Source organism: Eptatretus burgeri, chromosome 13, assembly GCF_056783735.1.
Source record: "Eptatretus burgeri isolate ZD-2024b chromosome 13, Ebu_testis_v1, whole genome shotgun sequence".
Lineage (NCBI taxonomy): Eukaryota > Metazoa > Chordata > Myxini > Myxiniformes > Myxinidae > Eptatretus > Eptatretus burgeri.
This window is the reverse complement of record NC_140973.1, coordinates 27336682-27356681: the sequence shown is the minus strand read 5'-3', so window position 1 is coordinate 27356681 and position 20000 is coordinate 27336682. Positions and strand designations below refer to the sequence as shown.

Here is a 20000-nt window from a genome sequence, read left to right as displayed (position 1 = left end):
GTGTGGAAGTTTGATTTGCTGTAAAAAAAATAAATGCAGACAAATCCATAAAATGACCGAAATGATCATCAAGATTTGGGAGATTCATTCCTACCAAGGATCTCTAAGTGGACGTAGCGCACCCAGTAGGTTCCTGACTTCTGCTGCCAGTCGCACTGTACATTGAGATCATGCAGGCTATCCCTGTCAAGTTTTACGACCTTCCCAACATCACCCTCCGACACCTCTTCATATGCTCGACAGCAACGCACCATCATTCCCAGCTGTGCCAAAAGGTGAGACAATGATGGGGGAGAGCATCTAGATGAGCTTTGCTCACGTGTCCAAGAAAAATATGGTTTTGTACATTAATTTATGGCACAACAATATTTAATCAATAACAACACAAAATAAGGATTGACTGACTTGAAGAAAACAACATTTCCTTTTACAATTATTGTAAGGCAAGATTGATTCCCATTTGCTTGACATCTTTCAAGTAAACAATTTCACAATGAGAGAGAGGGAGAGAGAGGGACAGGGACAGGGAGAGGGACAGGGACAGGGAGAGGGACAGGGACAGGGACAGGGAGAGGGAGAGAGAGAGAAAAGACAGAGAGACAGACACAGACAGACACAGAGAGACAAGGAGAGGAGAGGAGAGGAGGAGAGAGAGGAGGAGAGAGAGAGGAGGAGAGAGGAGAGAGAGAGAAAGAGAGAGAGACAGAGAGACAGAGAGACAGAGATAGACAGAGAGAGAGGGGGAGGGAGAGAGACAGAGAGACAGAGATAGACAGAGAGAGAGAGGGAGGGAGAGAGACAGAGAGAGAGAGAGACAGAGACACAGACAGAGACACAGACAGAGAGTGTGAGAGTGTGAGAGAGTGTGAGAGTGTGAGAGTGTGAGAAAAAAATTACCAAGTACAGGTGCATTCAATGATTCAATGAACACCACCCCCATTCCAAATAAATAAATAAATCCTCCAGCGCGCGATATCGCCAGGGCAGCTTAGGCGCCCGACGATGCTGCCATGCAGCACATGGAGACGGAATTGGGAGGGAGCGGTGTGCAATAATTGATTTATTAATTGCATAATTAAAATAAATAAATAATAATCGTAAAATAATTGATTTCTCAATCAATTGCCGAATAGCATACCGAACAAACCACAGTTTGATCCGAATCTGTAACTTTCTGAAAATTAAGTATTTAATCCAAAAATGAATGATTAATCGATTAATTGATTAATCAATAAATCAAAAATACCCCATACAGCCAAATTACTTGTTCACTGTCGTGTCCAAATATCAGCTTCCTCACTCAAAAGGTGCCTGAGATATTGCCAAAATGAGAAATAAAATAAATAAGTAATTAATAAATCGATAATAATCAAGTAATTAATCAATTAATTGATTAATAGAAAAATAGAAAAATAACGTTTTCGCCAAAGCACATCTTCACTTTTGCCCCCAAATTTCACCATCCTTGCTCAAAGGATGGTTGAGATATCGCCCAAACACGAAAGAAAACAAAGAAAGAAAAAGATGAATAATTAATCGATTGATTGATTCATCAATAAATCAAAAATACCCTTTCTAGCCAAATTACTAGATCACCGTCATGTTCAAATATCAACTTCCTTGCAAAGAAGGTGCCTGAGATATTGCCCATATGAGAAAGAAAATAAACAAGTAATTAATAAATCGCTAATAATAAAGTAATTAATACATTAATTGATAAATCAAAAAATAGAAAATATTGTTTTTGCCAAAGCACAACTTCACTTTTCTCCCCAAATTTCAGCTTCCTAGCTTAAAGGATGGCTGAGACATCACCCAGACAAACAAAGAATAAAACAAGCAGTCAAAGACTGGTACTTACGAAATCGTCAACTTGACCTCTGACCTTGTCTTATAAAAGCTATCTCGAGAGAAGGTAGCGACGCGAACCAGAAGTTTCTTCGATGATTCTGTTCCAAACCATCAAAAATCGAATGTTTGACCTCACTGTGACCTTGACCTTTGACCAATTTTGACCAAAATCTAATCAGCACGAGCCATCAACCTCCTGAATCACGTGGTGTAATTTGACATTGGTAGCTTCTTCCATTCTCGAGTTATCGTGCCTACAAACAAATACACAAACACACACACACAAACAAACACACAAACAAGCAGTCATAGACTGGTACTTACGAAATCGTCAACTTGACCTCTGACCTTGTCTAATAAAAGCTGCCTCTGGAGAAGGTAGCGACACAAACCAGAAGTCTCTACGATGATTCTGTAGCAAACCATCAAAAATCGAATGTTTGACCTCACTGTGACCTTGACCTTTCACCGATTTTGACCAAAATCTAATCAGCACAAGCCATCACCCTCCTGAATCACGTGGTGTAATTTGACATTGGTAGCTTCTTCCGTTCTCGAGTTATCTGTACCAAACCATCAAAAAATCGAATATTTGACCTCACTGTGACCTTGACCTTTGACCGATTTTGACCAAAATCTAATCAGCACTAGCCATCACCCTCCTGAATCACGTGGTGTAATTTGACATTGGTAGCTTCTTCCGTTCTCGAGTTATCGTGCCTACAAACAAACAAACAAACAAACTAACAAACAGAAACAAAGGCATCAATATACTGACGAAATCTTTAGATTTCGTAAGTAACAAGCAGTCATAGACTGGTACTTACGAAATCATCAACTTGACCTCTGACCTTGTCTAATAAAAGCTGTCTCCAGAGAAGGTAGCGACGCAAACCAAAAGTTTCTACGATAATTCTGTACCAAACCATCAAAAATCGTAACGTCGACTGAAGCAAAAATCTCCATTTCTCCATGCAATTATTTTATATTATTTTATCAAAGTCACAAAACCGTGATATTTGGCCATCCACCAACAATCTTTACATAATTCGACGGCTCAGCGAGTCAGGCATGCGATGATAACCTTTATTGGGATAAAAAATGACTTTCAAACACCATCTTTATAAAAACACCGTCAGTGCGCACACGGAAAACCTTTACGTGACTCAACTACGCGTCTGCTCAAGCACACTGCATTACGTGACGACCCGTGACGCGTCGAGTGAAATATTTTTTATACAATCTTAAAACGTCTCCAAAACATCCGATTTTTACCAGAATTTTGACAACCGAGTTTTAAGCATCCTAAGCGATCGCAAAAAACCGAAGACAAAATTAAAATCGAAGTTAAAACGAACTTGAAACGTCGACCGAAGCAAAAATCTCCATTTCTCCACGTGAATTTATGGAATTATGTTTGACCTCACTGTGACCTTGACCTTTGACCGATTTTGACCAAAATCTAATCAGCACTAGCCATCACCCTCCTGAATCACGTGGTGTAAATTGACATTGGTAGCTTCTTCCGTTCTCGAGTTATCGTGCCTACAAACAAACAAACAAACAAACAGAAATGGAAGGCATCAATATACTTACGAAATCTTTAGATTTCATAAGTAACAAACAAACAGAAACGGAAGGCATCAATATACTTACGAAATCTTTATATTTCGTAAGTAACAAGCAGTCATAGACTGGTACTTTCGAAATCGTCAACTTGACCTCTGACCTTGTCTAATAAAAGCTGTCTCTCGTGAAGGTCGCGACGCAAACTCGAAGTTTCGACGATGATTCTGCACCAAACCATCAAAAATTCAATGTTTTGGATGTTTGACCTCACCGTGACCTTGACCTTTGACCGATTTTGACCAAAATCTAATAAGTGCTGGCCACCACTCTCCTGAATCACGTGGTGTCTTTGACATTGGTAGCTTCTTCCGTTCTCGAGTTATCATTTTTTGGATGTTTGACCTCACTGTGACCTTGACCTTTGACCGATTTTGACCAAAATATAATCAGCACTAGACATCACCGTCCTGAATCACGTGGTGTAATTTGACATTGGTAGCTTCTTCCGTTCTCGAGTTATTTGTACCAAACCATCAAATATCAGATATTTGACCTCACTGTGACCTTGACCTTTGACAGATTTCGACTAAAATCTAATCAGCACTTGCCATCACCCTTCTGAATCACGTGGTGTAATTTGACATTGGCAGCTTCTTCCGTTCTCAAGTTATCGTGCCTACAAACAAACAAACAAACAAGCAGTCATAGACTGGTACTTACGAAATCGTCAACTTGACCTCTGACCTTGTCGAATAAAAGCTGTCTCGAGAGAAGGTAGCGACGCAAACCAGAGGTTTCTACGATGATTCTGTTCCAAATCATCAAAAATCGAATGTTTGACCTCACTGTGACCTTGACCGTTGACCGATTTTGACCAAAATCTAATCAGCACAAGCCATCACCCTCCCGAATCACGTGGTGTAATTTGACATTGGTAGCTTCTTCCGTTCTCGAGTTATCTGTTCCAAACCATCAAAAATCGAATAGTTGACCTCACTGTGACCTTGACCTTTGACCGATTTTGACCAAAATCTAATCAGCACTAGCCATCACCCTCCTGAATCACGTGGTGTAATTTGACATTGGTAGCTTCTTCCGTTCTCGAGTTATCGTGCCTACAAACAAACAAACAAATAAGCAGTCATAGACTGGTACTTACGAAATCGTCAACTTGACCTCTGACCTTGTCTAATAAAAGCTGTCTCTTGAGAAGGTAGCGACGCAAACCAGAAGTTTCTACGATGATTCTGTACCAAACCATCAAAAATCGAATGTTTTGGATGTTTGACCTCACTGTGACCTTGACCTTTGACCGATTTTTACCAAAATCTAATCAGTGCGAGCCACCACCCTCCTGAATCACGTGGTCTAATTTGACATTGGAAGCTTCTTCCATTCTCGAGTTATCATTTTTTGGATGTTTGACCTCACTGTGACTTTGACCTTTGACCGATTTTGACTAAAATATAATCAGCACTCGCCATCAGCCTCCTGAATCACGTGGTGTAATTTGACATTGGTAGCTTCTTCCGTTCTCGAGTTATCTGTACCAAACCATCAAAAATCGAATATTTGATCTCACCGTGACCTTGACCTTTGACCGATTTTGACCAAAATCTAATCAGCACTAGCCATCACCCTCCTGAATCACGTGGTGTAATTTAACATTGGTAGCTTCTTCCGTTCTCGAGTTATCGTGCCTACAAACAAACAAACAAACAAACAGACAAACAAACAGACAAACAAACAAACAGACAAACAAACAAACAGAAACGGAAGGCATCAATATACTTACGAAATCTTTAGATTTCGTAAGTAACAAACAAACACACAAACAGAGGACGGAAGTCATCAATATACTTACAAAATCTTTAGATTTCGTAAGTAACAAGCAAACGGAGTAAAAATGGAGTACTCCCTTCCTTTGGCGCCCGGCGATGACATCATGCATCGCCTGGGTATGGAATTGGGAAGGAGCAGTGTACAAAAACAAAAGAGAAAATCCTGTTTATGGTCTATTCATGGACCAAGTTCCATTATTTTTTTTGTCCCTTGCCCCTCTGACAAGGTCAGACGGGGGACATTAACATGAGCTCTGTCAGCCTGATTGACCGTCCGAAACACGGTCCATGTACTTTTGTGTTTTGATATTTCAAAAACCTTTGAATATTTACCTTTCATATTGCAGATATCTATTCCTCTTGACATCATCTCAACCTGATTCGATCACAGCTGTGATTGGCTGAATTTTGTTGCCATGGCAACCATCTCAGTAACTTGGTTTCTTCTTCATAAATCACATTTTATACACAAACAAGTCCAACGGAAGTGATGGACATATAAAAGTCTGCAATTTATTTGTTTTTAATAGTTGGGCACCCTGTTCACAATCACTCAGTCAGGTCAGGTCAGGTATGGGAGCATGTGCCAGAGCAGCACGTCGCTGCGTCCACTTTCCGCCGGTACTCCAGGGGCCTCCGTCTGGCCATCCCCCAGGCAGATGCTTGGCCCATCTCCATCTCCTTGAGATGCCGATCAACCTGCTGCAACCAGGAGGCACATGGTCGGCCCATTGTCCTCCTCCACTCAGGAGACTCCCTCGCTGAGAGAATCTGGTGAGCAGGATCAGCGTCAGGAAAATGAGCCACATGTCCATACAGCCGCAGCTCACGGACAATGCAGGTAACAAATCTCATTTGAGTCTCTCTCTGCAACCGCTCATTGGACACAAAGTCCGACCAGCGATAGCCAAGGATTCTCTGAAGTGACCTGGTACCAAAGGAATTAAGTCTCCGTCTCGGATCCTTGGTCAGAGTCCAAGTCTTGCATCCATAGAGCAAGACTGGAAGTACCAAGGACCTGAATACTCAGACTTTCGTCCTCCCACACAGGTACCAGCAGCGCCACACCCCATTATCCAGTGAATCCATGACTCCCCAGGCCCGACCCAGACGTCTATTGACCTCTGACTCACAGCCAGTAGAGACATGAATATCACTGCCAAGGTCAGTGAATCTCTCCACGACCTCGACTCAAAGTCAATAAAACCCAAAGTCATCAATAATCATCACAATAGCAGTTAAGATGTTACCAAATGCTGCTTTGTACAAGTATTTATCACAGTGAGACAAAGTAAAAAAAAAAAAAAAAATTAATTAAACAAAAATGGATAATATTTTTGCCTTTAATGTCACATATGTGAAACTGGGCAGGCAAAGACATTCAGCGACCAATTAGACATTTAGCTCATCTCACCTGAATGCTGTCTCTGACATACACAGCGTACTCGTCGTTACAAAGGAAGTCACCTCGCTTCTTGAATTTCTGGCTCTCCGTCACAAATGTATGGGATGTGTAAGGCAAATCTGAGTGCTGTGAGTACAAGCAGAATGGCAATTAAAATAAATAAATAAAAAATAACCAAGAATTATAAATGCAAATGTTGTTCAAGTTGGATATTGTTACACGACTCTTGGAGTGCACAAACCATAGTGCGAATATAACAGGTTTAGATCCCACAAACTGTTAAATTGTCCATTACCCAGTAATTCCATTGTAATTTATGTTAAAGTACACATATGTCGTCCAATGTCTTTGTCCTACACATGGCAGATGTATTTAAGCTTATCCATGAGCGATCAGTGCAAATAAATAATTAAAACCAAAGAATGCCACACAACCGGAGACAACAAAAGTTATTGCTATGACTGGAAAATCAGCCGAGGACATACAGTACAAGCTCCGCAAATGAATACTGATAACCTTTACGTCACAAATTATAACGAAACATTCCAACAGAGCAAGCAGGGTTCTGGCCAGGCCTCAGTGCATTTTAACAGGTTCTGGAGTTCACCACCTTCATTGAAGTGAGAACCCAGTGGAAAAACATCACTGGATTCGGATTTATCAACCTCTTGACAGCTCGCAACACTGTTTAGTGAGTTAGGGGGTTTGATTCAATCCATATATACATGCATATGCTGAGATAAGGAATGGGTGCAGGTATATCGAAAAGCCACTGAAAATCCTAGCATCCCTATAAACTGTGACATAACATGTACATCAATAATCAGGCCCAAATCTAGGAAGCCATTCTGGACCCACAGGAAGTTTCTCACAACCAAGACAAGAATGCTGGGAAAAAAAACATGTCAAACACCAAGCAGACACATCAATTCCTCATTTCCAACACAATCACACTACAACCAGGACATGAGCTCACAAGGAAGATCTGGTCTTTCTTTTAATCAAATCTGGACACTCCATGGATCCGTTCTGTTCTTGCGTATGGCAGCTTAATGGGGTAGCTATCATTTCTTGGAAGTGTGGCTGTTGATGCTGTGCTCCTCTACCAGTACACTGGTACTCATTTCACCAACCTCAGAAGAATGACAGGATGAGTCAACTCCACCTGGTGTTAATTCAGCAGCCAACAGGGCTCGAACTCAGGACCCGAAGTTCCAAAGCCAGCCACCCTAACCACGAAGCCCACACTAGGCTTACTCCATTGATGACTGCTTCATTTCTCCACAAATATAGGTTCAAGAACAGTCCAATGTGTGTGTGACTGTGGTGCACCCAATCATACCGTACCACACATCACACTGGAATACCCAACAATATCATTCAAGGGCGATTTAAAGAGCATTCATGATGTTACTCCTGAAGCCGTCAAACAGTCAATTACACTTCATATTAGGTTCTAATTTGTTGCTGTCCAACTACGCAATCTAAAACTAGAATGGCACTTGGTAGAGAACATACCTCCGCCGGGCTGAACAGTTTACAATTTGTATCCCACTGAAAGGCCAGATCTGGATCCAGACAAGAACCAAAATCCAATTTGATTGTTCACCTAACCAACTCATTCACCAAGTTTCATCCAAATCCATACAAAACTTTTTGAGACATCGTGCTATGTATCGTTTTTGGCCCTATCTCTTGATGGTGAAAAATCACTTTTTAAAAAAATTATCGTATCCAGATCCGCATCTGGATCTTCACCAAAAATCGAATCAATTAGTCCTTGTCAAAAACCCAACCACTTCACCAAATATAGTCTGAATCCATCCACAACCATTTGAGATATCCTGTTCACTCTAGTAAGTGCCGTTATAGTTGTTGAGTATGATGACGTAACCTGAAAACTGAAAGCTTCCCTTGGTCTTTTCCAATCAAGAACAATCCTGCTTGTTTTTTTAGCAATCTTGGGAATTTTGTCATTCATTTTCAATGAGCAATGACAAACAGAATGAATAGATTCACTATATTTGTTGAATATCTATTTATATCACACCAATGAATCAAAAAAAAAAGTTTCCTTTAAAGCAATCTTTTTATCATTTAAAAGACATTGAAATGTATACATCATGGAGATTGAGCAGACTATCTGAAAAAAATGTCAGAAGCATCTCCAACAACCCACCCCATTCCTTAATATCAACACACCCATCATAAACATATACACCACTTCAACTATCAGCTTCATGTCCTCCACAAGGATATTACACCCCTTCAAATATTAGCTCCCTGTCCTCAAGTTAAGTATATTAAAAGCCTAAAAGCATTACTTTTGTAGCCAAAGAGCATGGTGTTGCAAAGTCGTTGCATTGCAATTAGAGCCATCTGGGTTAGCAATCACAAAGTATTGTGTTTGTGGATTTTTTTTCGTTTCCTGATTACACTTGGTTTGCCAAAGGAAGAGGGAAGTATAAGAGTACATGAGATATTAATGATACAGCTTGAGTTAACAACTTCACAACAGCTAAATTTAGCAACAGCTTTTCCCTTTTGGTTACTTCCAAAGCCACAACAGCATAACTATCATACACCGTAGATAAAAGCGTTCACTCACCTCATCATGCAACTCCTCATCTGACAAGTCATCGGATGTTGCACTTTCAGCATCGGAAACATCTGGTACCTGAACATCTGGATGATCAAGGAGCCATACTACGAGTGCCTCCACACCTACCAAGCGCAAGGATTTATGTTACTGACACGAGAACAATAACAATCAGAAAGGGGACAATTCATATTTTGAGTACAAGAACATGCAATTGATTAAATATATCCAATGCCAATGGTTTAATAAACTTCACAAAGCCCTTCATTAAACATCTCAGAATAACCAAAAATAATTCTGCAATAGCACTGGAACTATTAATTCATTGAAGCAGCAACATTAAATTCCACATCATCAAAAATCCCCAGCATTGCCTCAAGAAATCTACAACGCGAATATAATTATTATGCTGTGCACACGAAGCGAAAAGCAGGGCTAAGCAATTGGTTCACTTCTGTCTGTCCATCCATCTGTCGGCACGAAGAACTAATGTAACGTGTTAAATAAAGCGGTGTAAAATAAATAAAAACTGCATCAATGGCGGTAAACTTCCGAAACCAATTTTTATACAGTACGACTTTTAAATCTTTATTTCATTTGAATTGAAGTATACACACTAGAACACTGTAGAACACAAATTACCTTCTTACTGCTTCCAAAAACTTCCAAATTTTCAGTTTGGACATGTTAAATAAGGACAAATTTGGACAAATATTTTACACTTGGACATGTGAAATAAGGTGGTGTGTAAGACAATGCAGAAATGCCATAAAGTTTAAGAATTTTTTTGTATGACCTTTACAATCATTATATTATTTCAATTTAGTAATATACTTGAACACTGTGTGAGATAAGGTGGTCTATGACCTCTCTAGTTTTTGTTTTTTTAATGTTACAAACCAATGCTTGGAAAACTTGATCTGCTCAATACTCATTACATACTCATAGTTTGAGGACAAAGTGGAGTAAAAACTGAGGGATTAATTGCTGCAGAAATTGTATTCCAGAACTCGGCATCCAGAGTTCAGACATATATCATTCAATCCTGAGGGAGCACCGATGATGCAACAGGAGAAAGCTTTTACATGAGTAAATCCAAATTAAATTCACCAATTCCAATGAACCTCTCTGTCTGACCATCTCCACATTCATTTATAGTGCATGTTACCTGAACACGTTTCATGTAAACCTCAGTTTTAATCATACTTTGGGAATTGTGATGGCTGAGGTGGGTGTAACCAAGAGCCAAGAAAAAAGCAGATTATTTTGGAAGGGATATTGCTGGAGTTGCAACTTCAACACCATTTGAGATATTGCTCTGCAATACTAATAAAAGTTGCTCTTCTGCTTGACAACTTCATAGAGATCACAAATGTAAAAGAGCCATCACTATGCTTGAGCAGGCCTTTCAATGCCAGATTCCCAGTCTGTAGTTAGCTTTGAAGATCAGCTTTGGTAAAATGTTAGTCCAGAGGTAGTTGTGGCTGATTATGAGGCATCAAAGGTTTTAGAGACTCAATCTCTTACAGTGGCTAACCATGAAAATACAGTAGATAGGTGGGTTTGCTTGATTTAAAAAAATCAAAATGATTTGCTTGAAAACTGAGGTTTACATGAATCAAGCAGTTTGCTTGATAAGCCTGGTGTTGGCGCAAAGCCTGGTGTTGGCGCAGTGGTTAGGGCAGTGGCTTGAGACCCAAAAGGTCCTGAGTTCAAGCCCCGTTGGGACACTGAATTAATATATGTATATGTATGTATTCGGGAGTTGTCCGGAAGTTACGATTGGATTCCGGGCAATCGAGCCGAGACGGCTCCACTGCTCCATCTGGTGGTCGTGCTCGTGGCGACGCACCGCCGAAACCACAACATGTATATATATATATATATATATATATATATATATATATATATATATATATATATATATATATATATATATATATATATATATATATATATATATATATATATATATCTTCTTCTTCTTCTTTCGGCTGCTCCCGTGAGGGGTCGCCACAGCGGATCATCCGTATGATCCACATCGTGATTTGGCACATGTTTTACGCCGGATGCCCTTCCTGACGCAACCCTGGTCGCCTCTTATGACACAGGGATAAGGTACACATATTTTAACCGGGGTATACACCAGCCCAGTATACTGGTACTCATTTCACCGACCTCGGAAGGATGACAGGCTGAGTCAACCCCCTGGTGTATTAATTCAGTGGCCAACGGGGCTTGAACTCAGGACCTCTTGGATCCCAAGCCGCTGCCCTAACCACTGTGCCAACACCAGGCTCATATATATATATATATATATATATATATATATATATATATATATATATATATATATATATATATATATACTGTATATATATATATACTATATATATATATATATATATATATATAGATAGATAGATAGATAGATAGATAGATAGATAGATAGATAGATAGATAGATAGATAGATAGATAGATAGATAGATATATATATATATATATATATATATATATATATATATATATATATATATATATATATATATATATATATATATATATATATATATATATATATATATATATATATATATATATATATATATATATATATATACATATATATATATATATATATATATATATATATATATATATACATATATATATACATATATATATAGATATATATATATATATATATATATATATATATATATATATATATATATATATATATATATATATATATATATATATATATATACTGTATATATATATATATATATATATATATATATATATATATATATATATATATATATATACTGTATATATATATATATATATATATATATATATATATATATATATATATATATATATATATATATATATATATATATATATATATATATATATATATATATATATATATATATATATATATATATATATATATATGTATATATATATATATATATATATATATATATACATATACACACAATTTATTGGCAGATCGAGATGTCATTTGAGAGAATGGCAAATATTTATGTTTCGTTTGACTGACTAAGGTCTACAGTGTGTGTCCTCCTATCTATGCTGATTATCACAAACTATCTAGGCTGGCAGGATGGCCTAGAGGTAAGCACTCACCTCATAGTCCATCAGTCAATGTAAAAAAAATTAAATGTTGTCAAATGTTTGTATATAATCTTGGCAAATGCATTTAAATTCCTCTAAATTGTATGTAGGACATAAAAAACATGTTGCCAGTTTTTCTATTTGGTCCCAGGGTGATTTCTGAGCAAAACTATGAAAAAAAATTTTAGTTGCCGTAAAAATATTTTTCAATTTTTGGGGAGCCAGACTTTTGGCAAATGCATTTAAATGCATTTCAATTCATCCAAATTATCTAGTAAAATACGAAAACAAATATTGCCAATTTTTTCTTAAGCTATTTTGTGCCCTCAGTCAAAATATGGTTAGATTGTTTAAAAATTTAATAATACAAAATACTGCACTAATTCTACTAACAACTGATATTTTATGATCTAAGGTAACATACTGGGCTGCAGGCGCAGATCTCGGAAATTTCAAGGAGGGGGGGAGGGGGGCGTCGGGCCCGACTCACGAGTGCCGAATGAGCGAAGTCCGTGAGGGAGGTGTGGGGGTCATCCCCTAGAAAAATAGGCACCCGGAAATTCGTTTCTGCGGCCTGCTTGAGACTCAGCAGAATCTCTAGCAAAGCTGGAGTGTATATGTGAGAAAATTTGGCATTTTTGGGGTCTGTGGGGGTGGGGGGGCTGTGGGGGGGGGTCGGGCCCCCCCCGTAGATCCGCCACTGGTGTCACCTAATTATTGGATTTGTTTCGTAAGTTTCAGATGAATACGTCCCAGCTACGACTTCATTGCTGTTACAAGTTCTGATTGCCGACTTGTGTCAAGCCCAACATCTGCACCTTCACAGAGAACATAAACGAAGATGGCCACCTCTGCAGCATTAGGAGAACCACCTATAAAGAAACAATCAATTGACTTTGACCCCTGCCTCAAATGCCAAGGAGAACAGTGGGTGAACACTAAAAACAAAGGGAGAGAGCTGGAGTCACTGACGTATCCAAAATGTGAAAGCTATCAGAAATTTATTGACTATACCAGTCAAAGAGCTGAATATAGGAATCCTGACTTCGTTCATTTGAATCAACGGCTGGATGGTTTGTCAGCGGAGATCTTGGAACGAAACCATGCTGTATGGCACAGGACATGCTACATTGAGGTGACACACAAAGGGCACACTGACAGAGACAAAAAGCGGTACAAGAAAGCACTGTCTGCGAAGAGTTCAAGTGTGTTGTCATACAAGAAGGAAGGGGGACGACCCATGTCAAGTTGTACCACTATGCCTGATAGCAGTGAATCTGCTGAGTCAATGAAAAGGTCACTCACACGATCCCACGTCAGTCCATTCAACAGAGAGCTTTGTTTCTACTGACAAGATATCAAACACGAAAAGAAACATGCCAGATCTGGTTCAAACCCAGAGCAGGTTCACTTATGCAGAACTTCAGATATTGGAAAATCAGTCAAAAAGATTGTAGATGCCAGTCATAATGACCAATGGAAAATCAATATGGCAGACATCCTTGTGGAGGGAGACTTCCTGTCCAGGGACATCAGGGACCACACAAGTTGCCACACAATGCACTGGCAGCGCTACGTGCAGCAGCCCCAAAGGCTCAGTAACAGGGACAACCAGCCAGACAAAGACACTGGCATCTATTTCGGCGGAGATTGAATTATTTGCCGAATTAAAAGAGCGCTCGAATCAAGGAGACATCATCACACTGACCGAGGTGGCTGCACCATACACCAATATGATGCACGATCATGGAATTCACAACGAGAAAATCACTCGGCAAGTCCTCTTGGAGAAAATCCAACAGAACATCACAAATTTCACAATCACTGATGCACGAGGGATGAAGCCAGCAGTCCTCCATTCCAATGAAGCTGGTCGCTCTGCTATAGACCAGGCAATAGAGGAGAGAGACATCAAAGGAGAGATGAACACAATCTTCCGGTGTTCCAAGATCTTGCAACAAGATAATTAGGCAAGCTGTCCTACAGTGATAGCGCGGTCATCAAGAGAGGACATCGATTTGGAAGCAGTGATTGGCACTCACGAGTTTGCATACACAAACCGGGTGTTGATGAAACCAGATGGATCAATCCAAGGGCAAAAAGGGATGCTTCACAGCATTCCTTGCATCAAGCCCCATGGTACTTTCTGCACTGGCTGGGCTTGGAGAAGGAGCAGAACCGTCCACTGAAGTGGTCAAGGGCTGTGAAGAGTTCTTGTGCGCAATATTCTGTCCGAGACGACTCCACATCACCCAGGCGAAGGACCTCAGGTGGCACCTCTTCAAACTACTGAAGCCTGAACAAGGAGTGGACAAACTACCACTTACCCATGGTGCTTGGTTGGAGCATATCAGGCGAGCACATGTACAGGTGAGTGTTTGGTCACAGGACCTGGTCCTCGACCCAGTCATCCCCAACCCTCTGGAGCTTGGATGGCAGCAGCAAGATGGTCGACTGGTGCCAGTGCTAACCGAGGTAGCACCAGCTCCAGATGCAGTTTTGCAGCTGACGCGATGCAGCTGTGCATCCACAGACAGGACATACTCAGGCAGGTGCTCTTGCAGACACCACAATCTTGTCTGCACTGAACTCTGCCACTGCGCGGGAGATGAGGACAAATGTCACAACACACAACCCACTGTAATTGGACAAGATGAGGAATTGGACCTTGCCATTGGAACATAAGGAGCAAGGACTCAGGTGTAAATATATGTGGTTTGAAGTGGGACACATTGGTTCACAATCGGAGTGACTGATGTTTGCAAAATTCTTAATGTGACACTTTGTTCATTGGAAATTCAAATGCTCATCTTTTTGAGACTCCATGTGCTGGTACTTGTCGTGAAGAATTATACATTAATAGCATTTAACTGCACAATATTCACACACAGGGACTCATGACTAGATGGAAACATACTCTCATAGTGGATTGAATCATCCTGATCATTTTAAGGGGTCACACGGTATACTTACTAAAGAAACCAAATTTTTTGTCAAATATTATTGCATTTTTCACACCAAAAATGACCCTGGGACCACACAGAAAAACTGGCAACAACATTTTTTCTGATCAGTGATGTATTTAGATGGAATTAAACACAGTTGCCAAGATTCTATATGAAAATTTGTTGTTTTTTTTTACATTGACCGACGGACTATCAAAGCTGTCGAGGCTGGGTTCAAATCTTGGCCGAGCTATAAACTGTCATCCTGGTGTTTCACAAACACGGTGATTCGTGTGTGTGTGTGTGTGTGTGTGTGTGTGTGTGTGTGTGTGTGTGTGTGTGTGTGTGTGTGTGTGTGTGTGTGTGTGTGTGTGTGTGTGTGTGTGTGTGTGTGTGTGTGTGTGTGTGTGTGTGTGTGTGTGGTCTCTCGGATGCACATGAAGTGAGGGTCCCATTTACCGGCATGAGTTGGTGGACATTAAAGATCCCATGGTGTCGTTCACAAAGGTTATGCGAGTTATTGCCGGCACACTGAGCAAATTCCAAATTCCTGCCCTAACCTACAGAGGGTATTGCATCAGTGGCACAGCCATGCCCTCAGCCAATGATGGTACCACTTCAGCTTTGTGCTGCGTACCTTGTTATGAGCCTCTTCTTTAACAATAAGCCTTGAATTTTCTTTGCAGAAAATACTGATAGTGAAAACAAGAAGCCAAAATTAAAAAGTATTTTTCACTCCATTCTAAGTCAACCTAACTTGGTGTTAAACCCAAAAATACATCTGACCATGACAACTCTCAACACCACAAACCTGGCAAACCTGCAGCACTACTTCCACCTCCGGAAAGAGCCTTCAAGGCAAATTCAATATTGCTTCGAGGGAATCCCATCTCCATGAGCTGTGAAACGAGGGGCAGAGGAGGCAAGGACGGCAATGATGTAACCCTGCTGCGGCGAGCTGGATGAGCGAGCACGGCAGACACAGGGGTGCCAGAATCACTGGAAGTGGTCTCCTCATAAACCGGTGAAGTGGGAAAGCGTCCTTCCAGAGCCAGATGTTGGCACACAGCTAATGCAGCAGCCTGGAATGCACACAGATCAGTGTCCCATAGCAAAATCAAATGTGTAGAGATACACAATGCCAAACAGTGCAGTATCTCAAAGGGAATTCATTATGTCACAATTATATTATCAGAAAAGAGATGCAATTCATTTGCATGTCTTGTTTTAGACTTATTGAATGCAGCTGCCCAGCTGGTATTTCTTACCAAAACACACCATATCACCCCTGTCGCTAAAAATCTATCCTGGTTCCCGATTGGTGAAATAACTGAATATAAGGTACTCCTACTACCATTTAAGTCCTTGAACGACATGGTGCCTTCTGACCTTCCTGATCTTTCAACTCACGACTCTCCAGTGAGATCCCTCCGGTCATCAAAAAAAAATGGCTATTAACACCAGTATCTACACGAGTAGGACATGTGAAGAATGCGCAATTGCATATGCAGCTCCCAAGCTTTCGAACACTCTTCCAGAATCAATTCAAATAGCTCAAACTTCTTGACAGTTTTAACAATCAACTTATGACTCGCTTATTTAAGACTGCATGCAAACTATCCATTTTTAGCTTGTCTACAACGACGTCGAATTAGCTATTATAGACAGTGATATCCTTCCAGTCAGGCAGGCAGTCACTGGGTCCATCAACTCTTTTTTTCGTTTTTTTCCGGACTCCTCGGAGGAGTCGGCTCAAGGAGTTGTTTTGAAACTCGGCAGGGTGATTCATGACATCAATGCGCAAAAATTCATGGAGTCCTGTTTTTGTTTTTTTCCAACCAGGTGGTGATATATTTTGCTAAATAACTCAAAATGTAATCCATGTTTGTATGTCTATCACATATCACAAGATTCCATCATCTTATAAGATTGTGAATTCAATAAAAATGTTATCGTCATAAATTTAATTTAAATCTCTTAATTTAATTTGATCTAAACCATTATTTAATTTAACCTTTTAATTTAAGTTGATCTTCATCATTATTTAATTTGACCGCTTTATTAAATTTAACTGCATATTGTCATTAATTTCCTGTTGCTTTGAAGAAGCGGAAAGAAAGGGGGAGGGTGGATAGAGAGTTGGGGGGGAGGGGGAAGAGAGGGGACAGTCATTTCAGTTCTTTGTCCTTTTACCTATTTAAGACCCTCTCGACACTTTACACCCTTTAGACCCCTTAAGACCTCGACTACCATTGGAATGTGCCCTTTGGACATTTAGACCCTATAGAGTATAGACCGTTTAGACTATTAGACTTCCGAAGATCATTCAGACCCCTTCAACACTTTAGACCCTCCAGTCGAGACCAATTCGACCCCTTGACCCTTTAAATCCCTTACAACTTTAAGAACCGTTTTTAGACGTTTTAAGAACCTTCAGACATTTACATCCTTTGAACCACGTTATACCCGAGCTACTTTTGGAATGTACCCTTTCAACATTTAGATCCCTTTGACCCCCATAGACCTTTATACCCCTTATAACTCTTGAAACTTCTATAAACCCTATAGATCCCTTACACACCTGTGGACACTGAAGACCCTTACACCATTTTGACTTATTTGACCCCTTTAGACCTTTTAAACCACAACTACAATTAGAATGTACCCTTCAGACCCCTTAGATCCCACAGACCCTTGAGACACCTTATGACTGTTTAAACCCCCACAGACCCTTTAGACCTTTTAGACCCATTTGGACCTTTTCAGTCTGTTTAAGACCTTTTTAATGCTTTTAATACCCTTCCAACACTTTAGACCCTTATACCCTTTGACCACTTTCGACCCTTTACATTATTTTAGGGTCTAAAGAGTTAAACGGTCCTTTCACTGGACAAAAACGAATGGAATGTTTTTCATCAATTCAGGATCCACAAATCATATGTAATTTTCACTACACGAATACAATCGTGTTGTCAGGCCTTTCAGCCGACAAAGGTCCATAATTTTCCATCGAATCAAACTGAAAATCCACTTTATCATCGAATGCATTCTAACTATGACAGCCCTCCATCGGGAGACGAGCATCTATCAAACTTGGGACTATTCATTGAAATCTTACTGAGGTTCATATTAGATTATTTTTGTCATCATAATCATGATTGTTCTCATCATTTCGGTTGGGTTGTACTATACCTTAATTCTCTAATTGTTGAAATTTCTCTTTTTGTAACAGGCATTACAGTTTTGTGGACAATATTTCCCTTTGTTTAAATCTACATCGTTTATTTATTATCCCGCCCCTGGAGGGAGGGAGCAGGATATTGTAATCATCCGGTTTGTTTGTCTGTGTTGTCTGTCTGTCTGTATGTTAGCAACTTTACAGCAAAACGGCTTTAGCAAACACTATCAAATTTAATCCACAGGTGGGCAATGAACTTTGGATGACCCCATTATCTTTTGGGTCCAATTGGATCAAAGGTCAAGGTCACGAAAAGATCAAAATCGTTTTTCGCTCATAACTTCGTCAAAAATGATCTGATTTACTTCAAACTAAGCTTATAGTGAACCTTATTCTATTTGTCACTTTCAATCCTACCCATTCCTAAAGTGGATAAGGACAAATGTGTCCAAGAGCAGCGTCCTAAAGGTTTTGTCGGCTAAAAAAAACAAAATAACAACAACAACTTCCGATATTTCGTCACGTGCCTTGATTAAGCCAATAGCGAGACCCGTCATAGTGTATTTATGTATTTACGAAATATAGTGCATTTACGAAATAAATAATGTATTTACGAATTTACAATACATTAAATGGAATAATCTTTAAATAGTAACGTGAACTTTTCGAAACTTTAAAGCAAATGTCCGAATATATTTAAAAGTTCATGATAGACACTCTCAAAAGGCACCCTCAATGCGACGATGTGTACTGGTGCTTAGTATTTAAGGAGATCCAGATCGTGTTATTAAAGAGCCGAGTCCTAATATAAAGGTTTTGTCTTCACAAGAAGAAGAACAACAACAACAACAACAACAACAACAACGCCGAGCGTTCTTAGAGCAGCGTTCGCTACGCGAGACGCTGCTAAAAATGCATATTTGTGAAGATCGGTAGGGTCCGAAGTTTTGGGGGTCATGGTCATCGGTCAAAATTACAAATTTTCCATTAAAACTAAAACATGGTTACGACAATACAACTTTACGGGAAAACGGCTGGCTCAAACAGTGTCAAATTGTATCCACAGGTGGGTAATGAACCTCTGACGACCCCATTAACTTTTGGGTCCAATTAGGTCCACATATATAATTACAATTACAAACCACATATATAAAAGGTCAAGGTCAGGTCACAAAAATATCAAAATCGTTTTTCGCTCATAACTTCGTCAAAAATGGTTTAATTGACTTCAAACTAAGACTAAAATATTCCTTATTTATTCCTTATAATCAACATTCAGGTTAAAGATGTATCAAATTTAAATTTGATCCACAAAATGACTTTATGCCTTAAATGGGCGGGATTTGTCGTGCCTGGCACCACTTGTTAGTTATGGTTTTCGAGTTTTACGATCAGTCAATCTTCACGCACACATTGTTTGTATTGTGAGATTGTAAGATATTCTAGTTCTGTGTAAGTAAC

General features: G+C 39.5%; 1 protein-coding gene across 2 annotated transcripts in view; it reads right to left on the bottom strand.

The window, feature by feature from the left end:
* The window catches only part of HERC2 (HECT and RLD domain containing E3 ubiquitin protein ligase 2), a 600800-nt gene that overhangs the window by 188359 nt on the left and 392441 nt on the right, over positions 1-20000 (bottom strand). For both annotated transcript variants that reach the window (XM_085851823.1, XM_085851824.1), the window contains exons 46-49: positions 16173-16443; positions 9275-9390; positions 6676-6792; positions 95-263 (exon numbers count right to left, since the gene is read on the bottom strand). In XM_085851823.1, coding sequence (XP_085707949.1) covers positions 95-263; positions 6676-6792; positions 9275-9390; positions 16173-16443 — 673 coding nt within the window. The remainder of the gene's footprint in view (positions 1-94; positions 264-6675; positions 6793-9274; positions 9391-16172; positions 16444-20000) is intronic.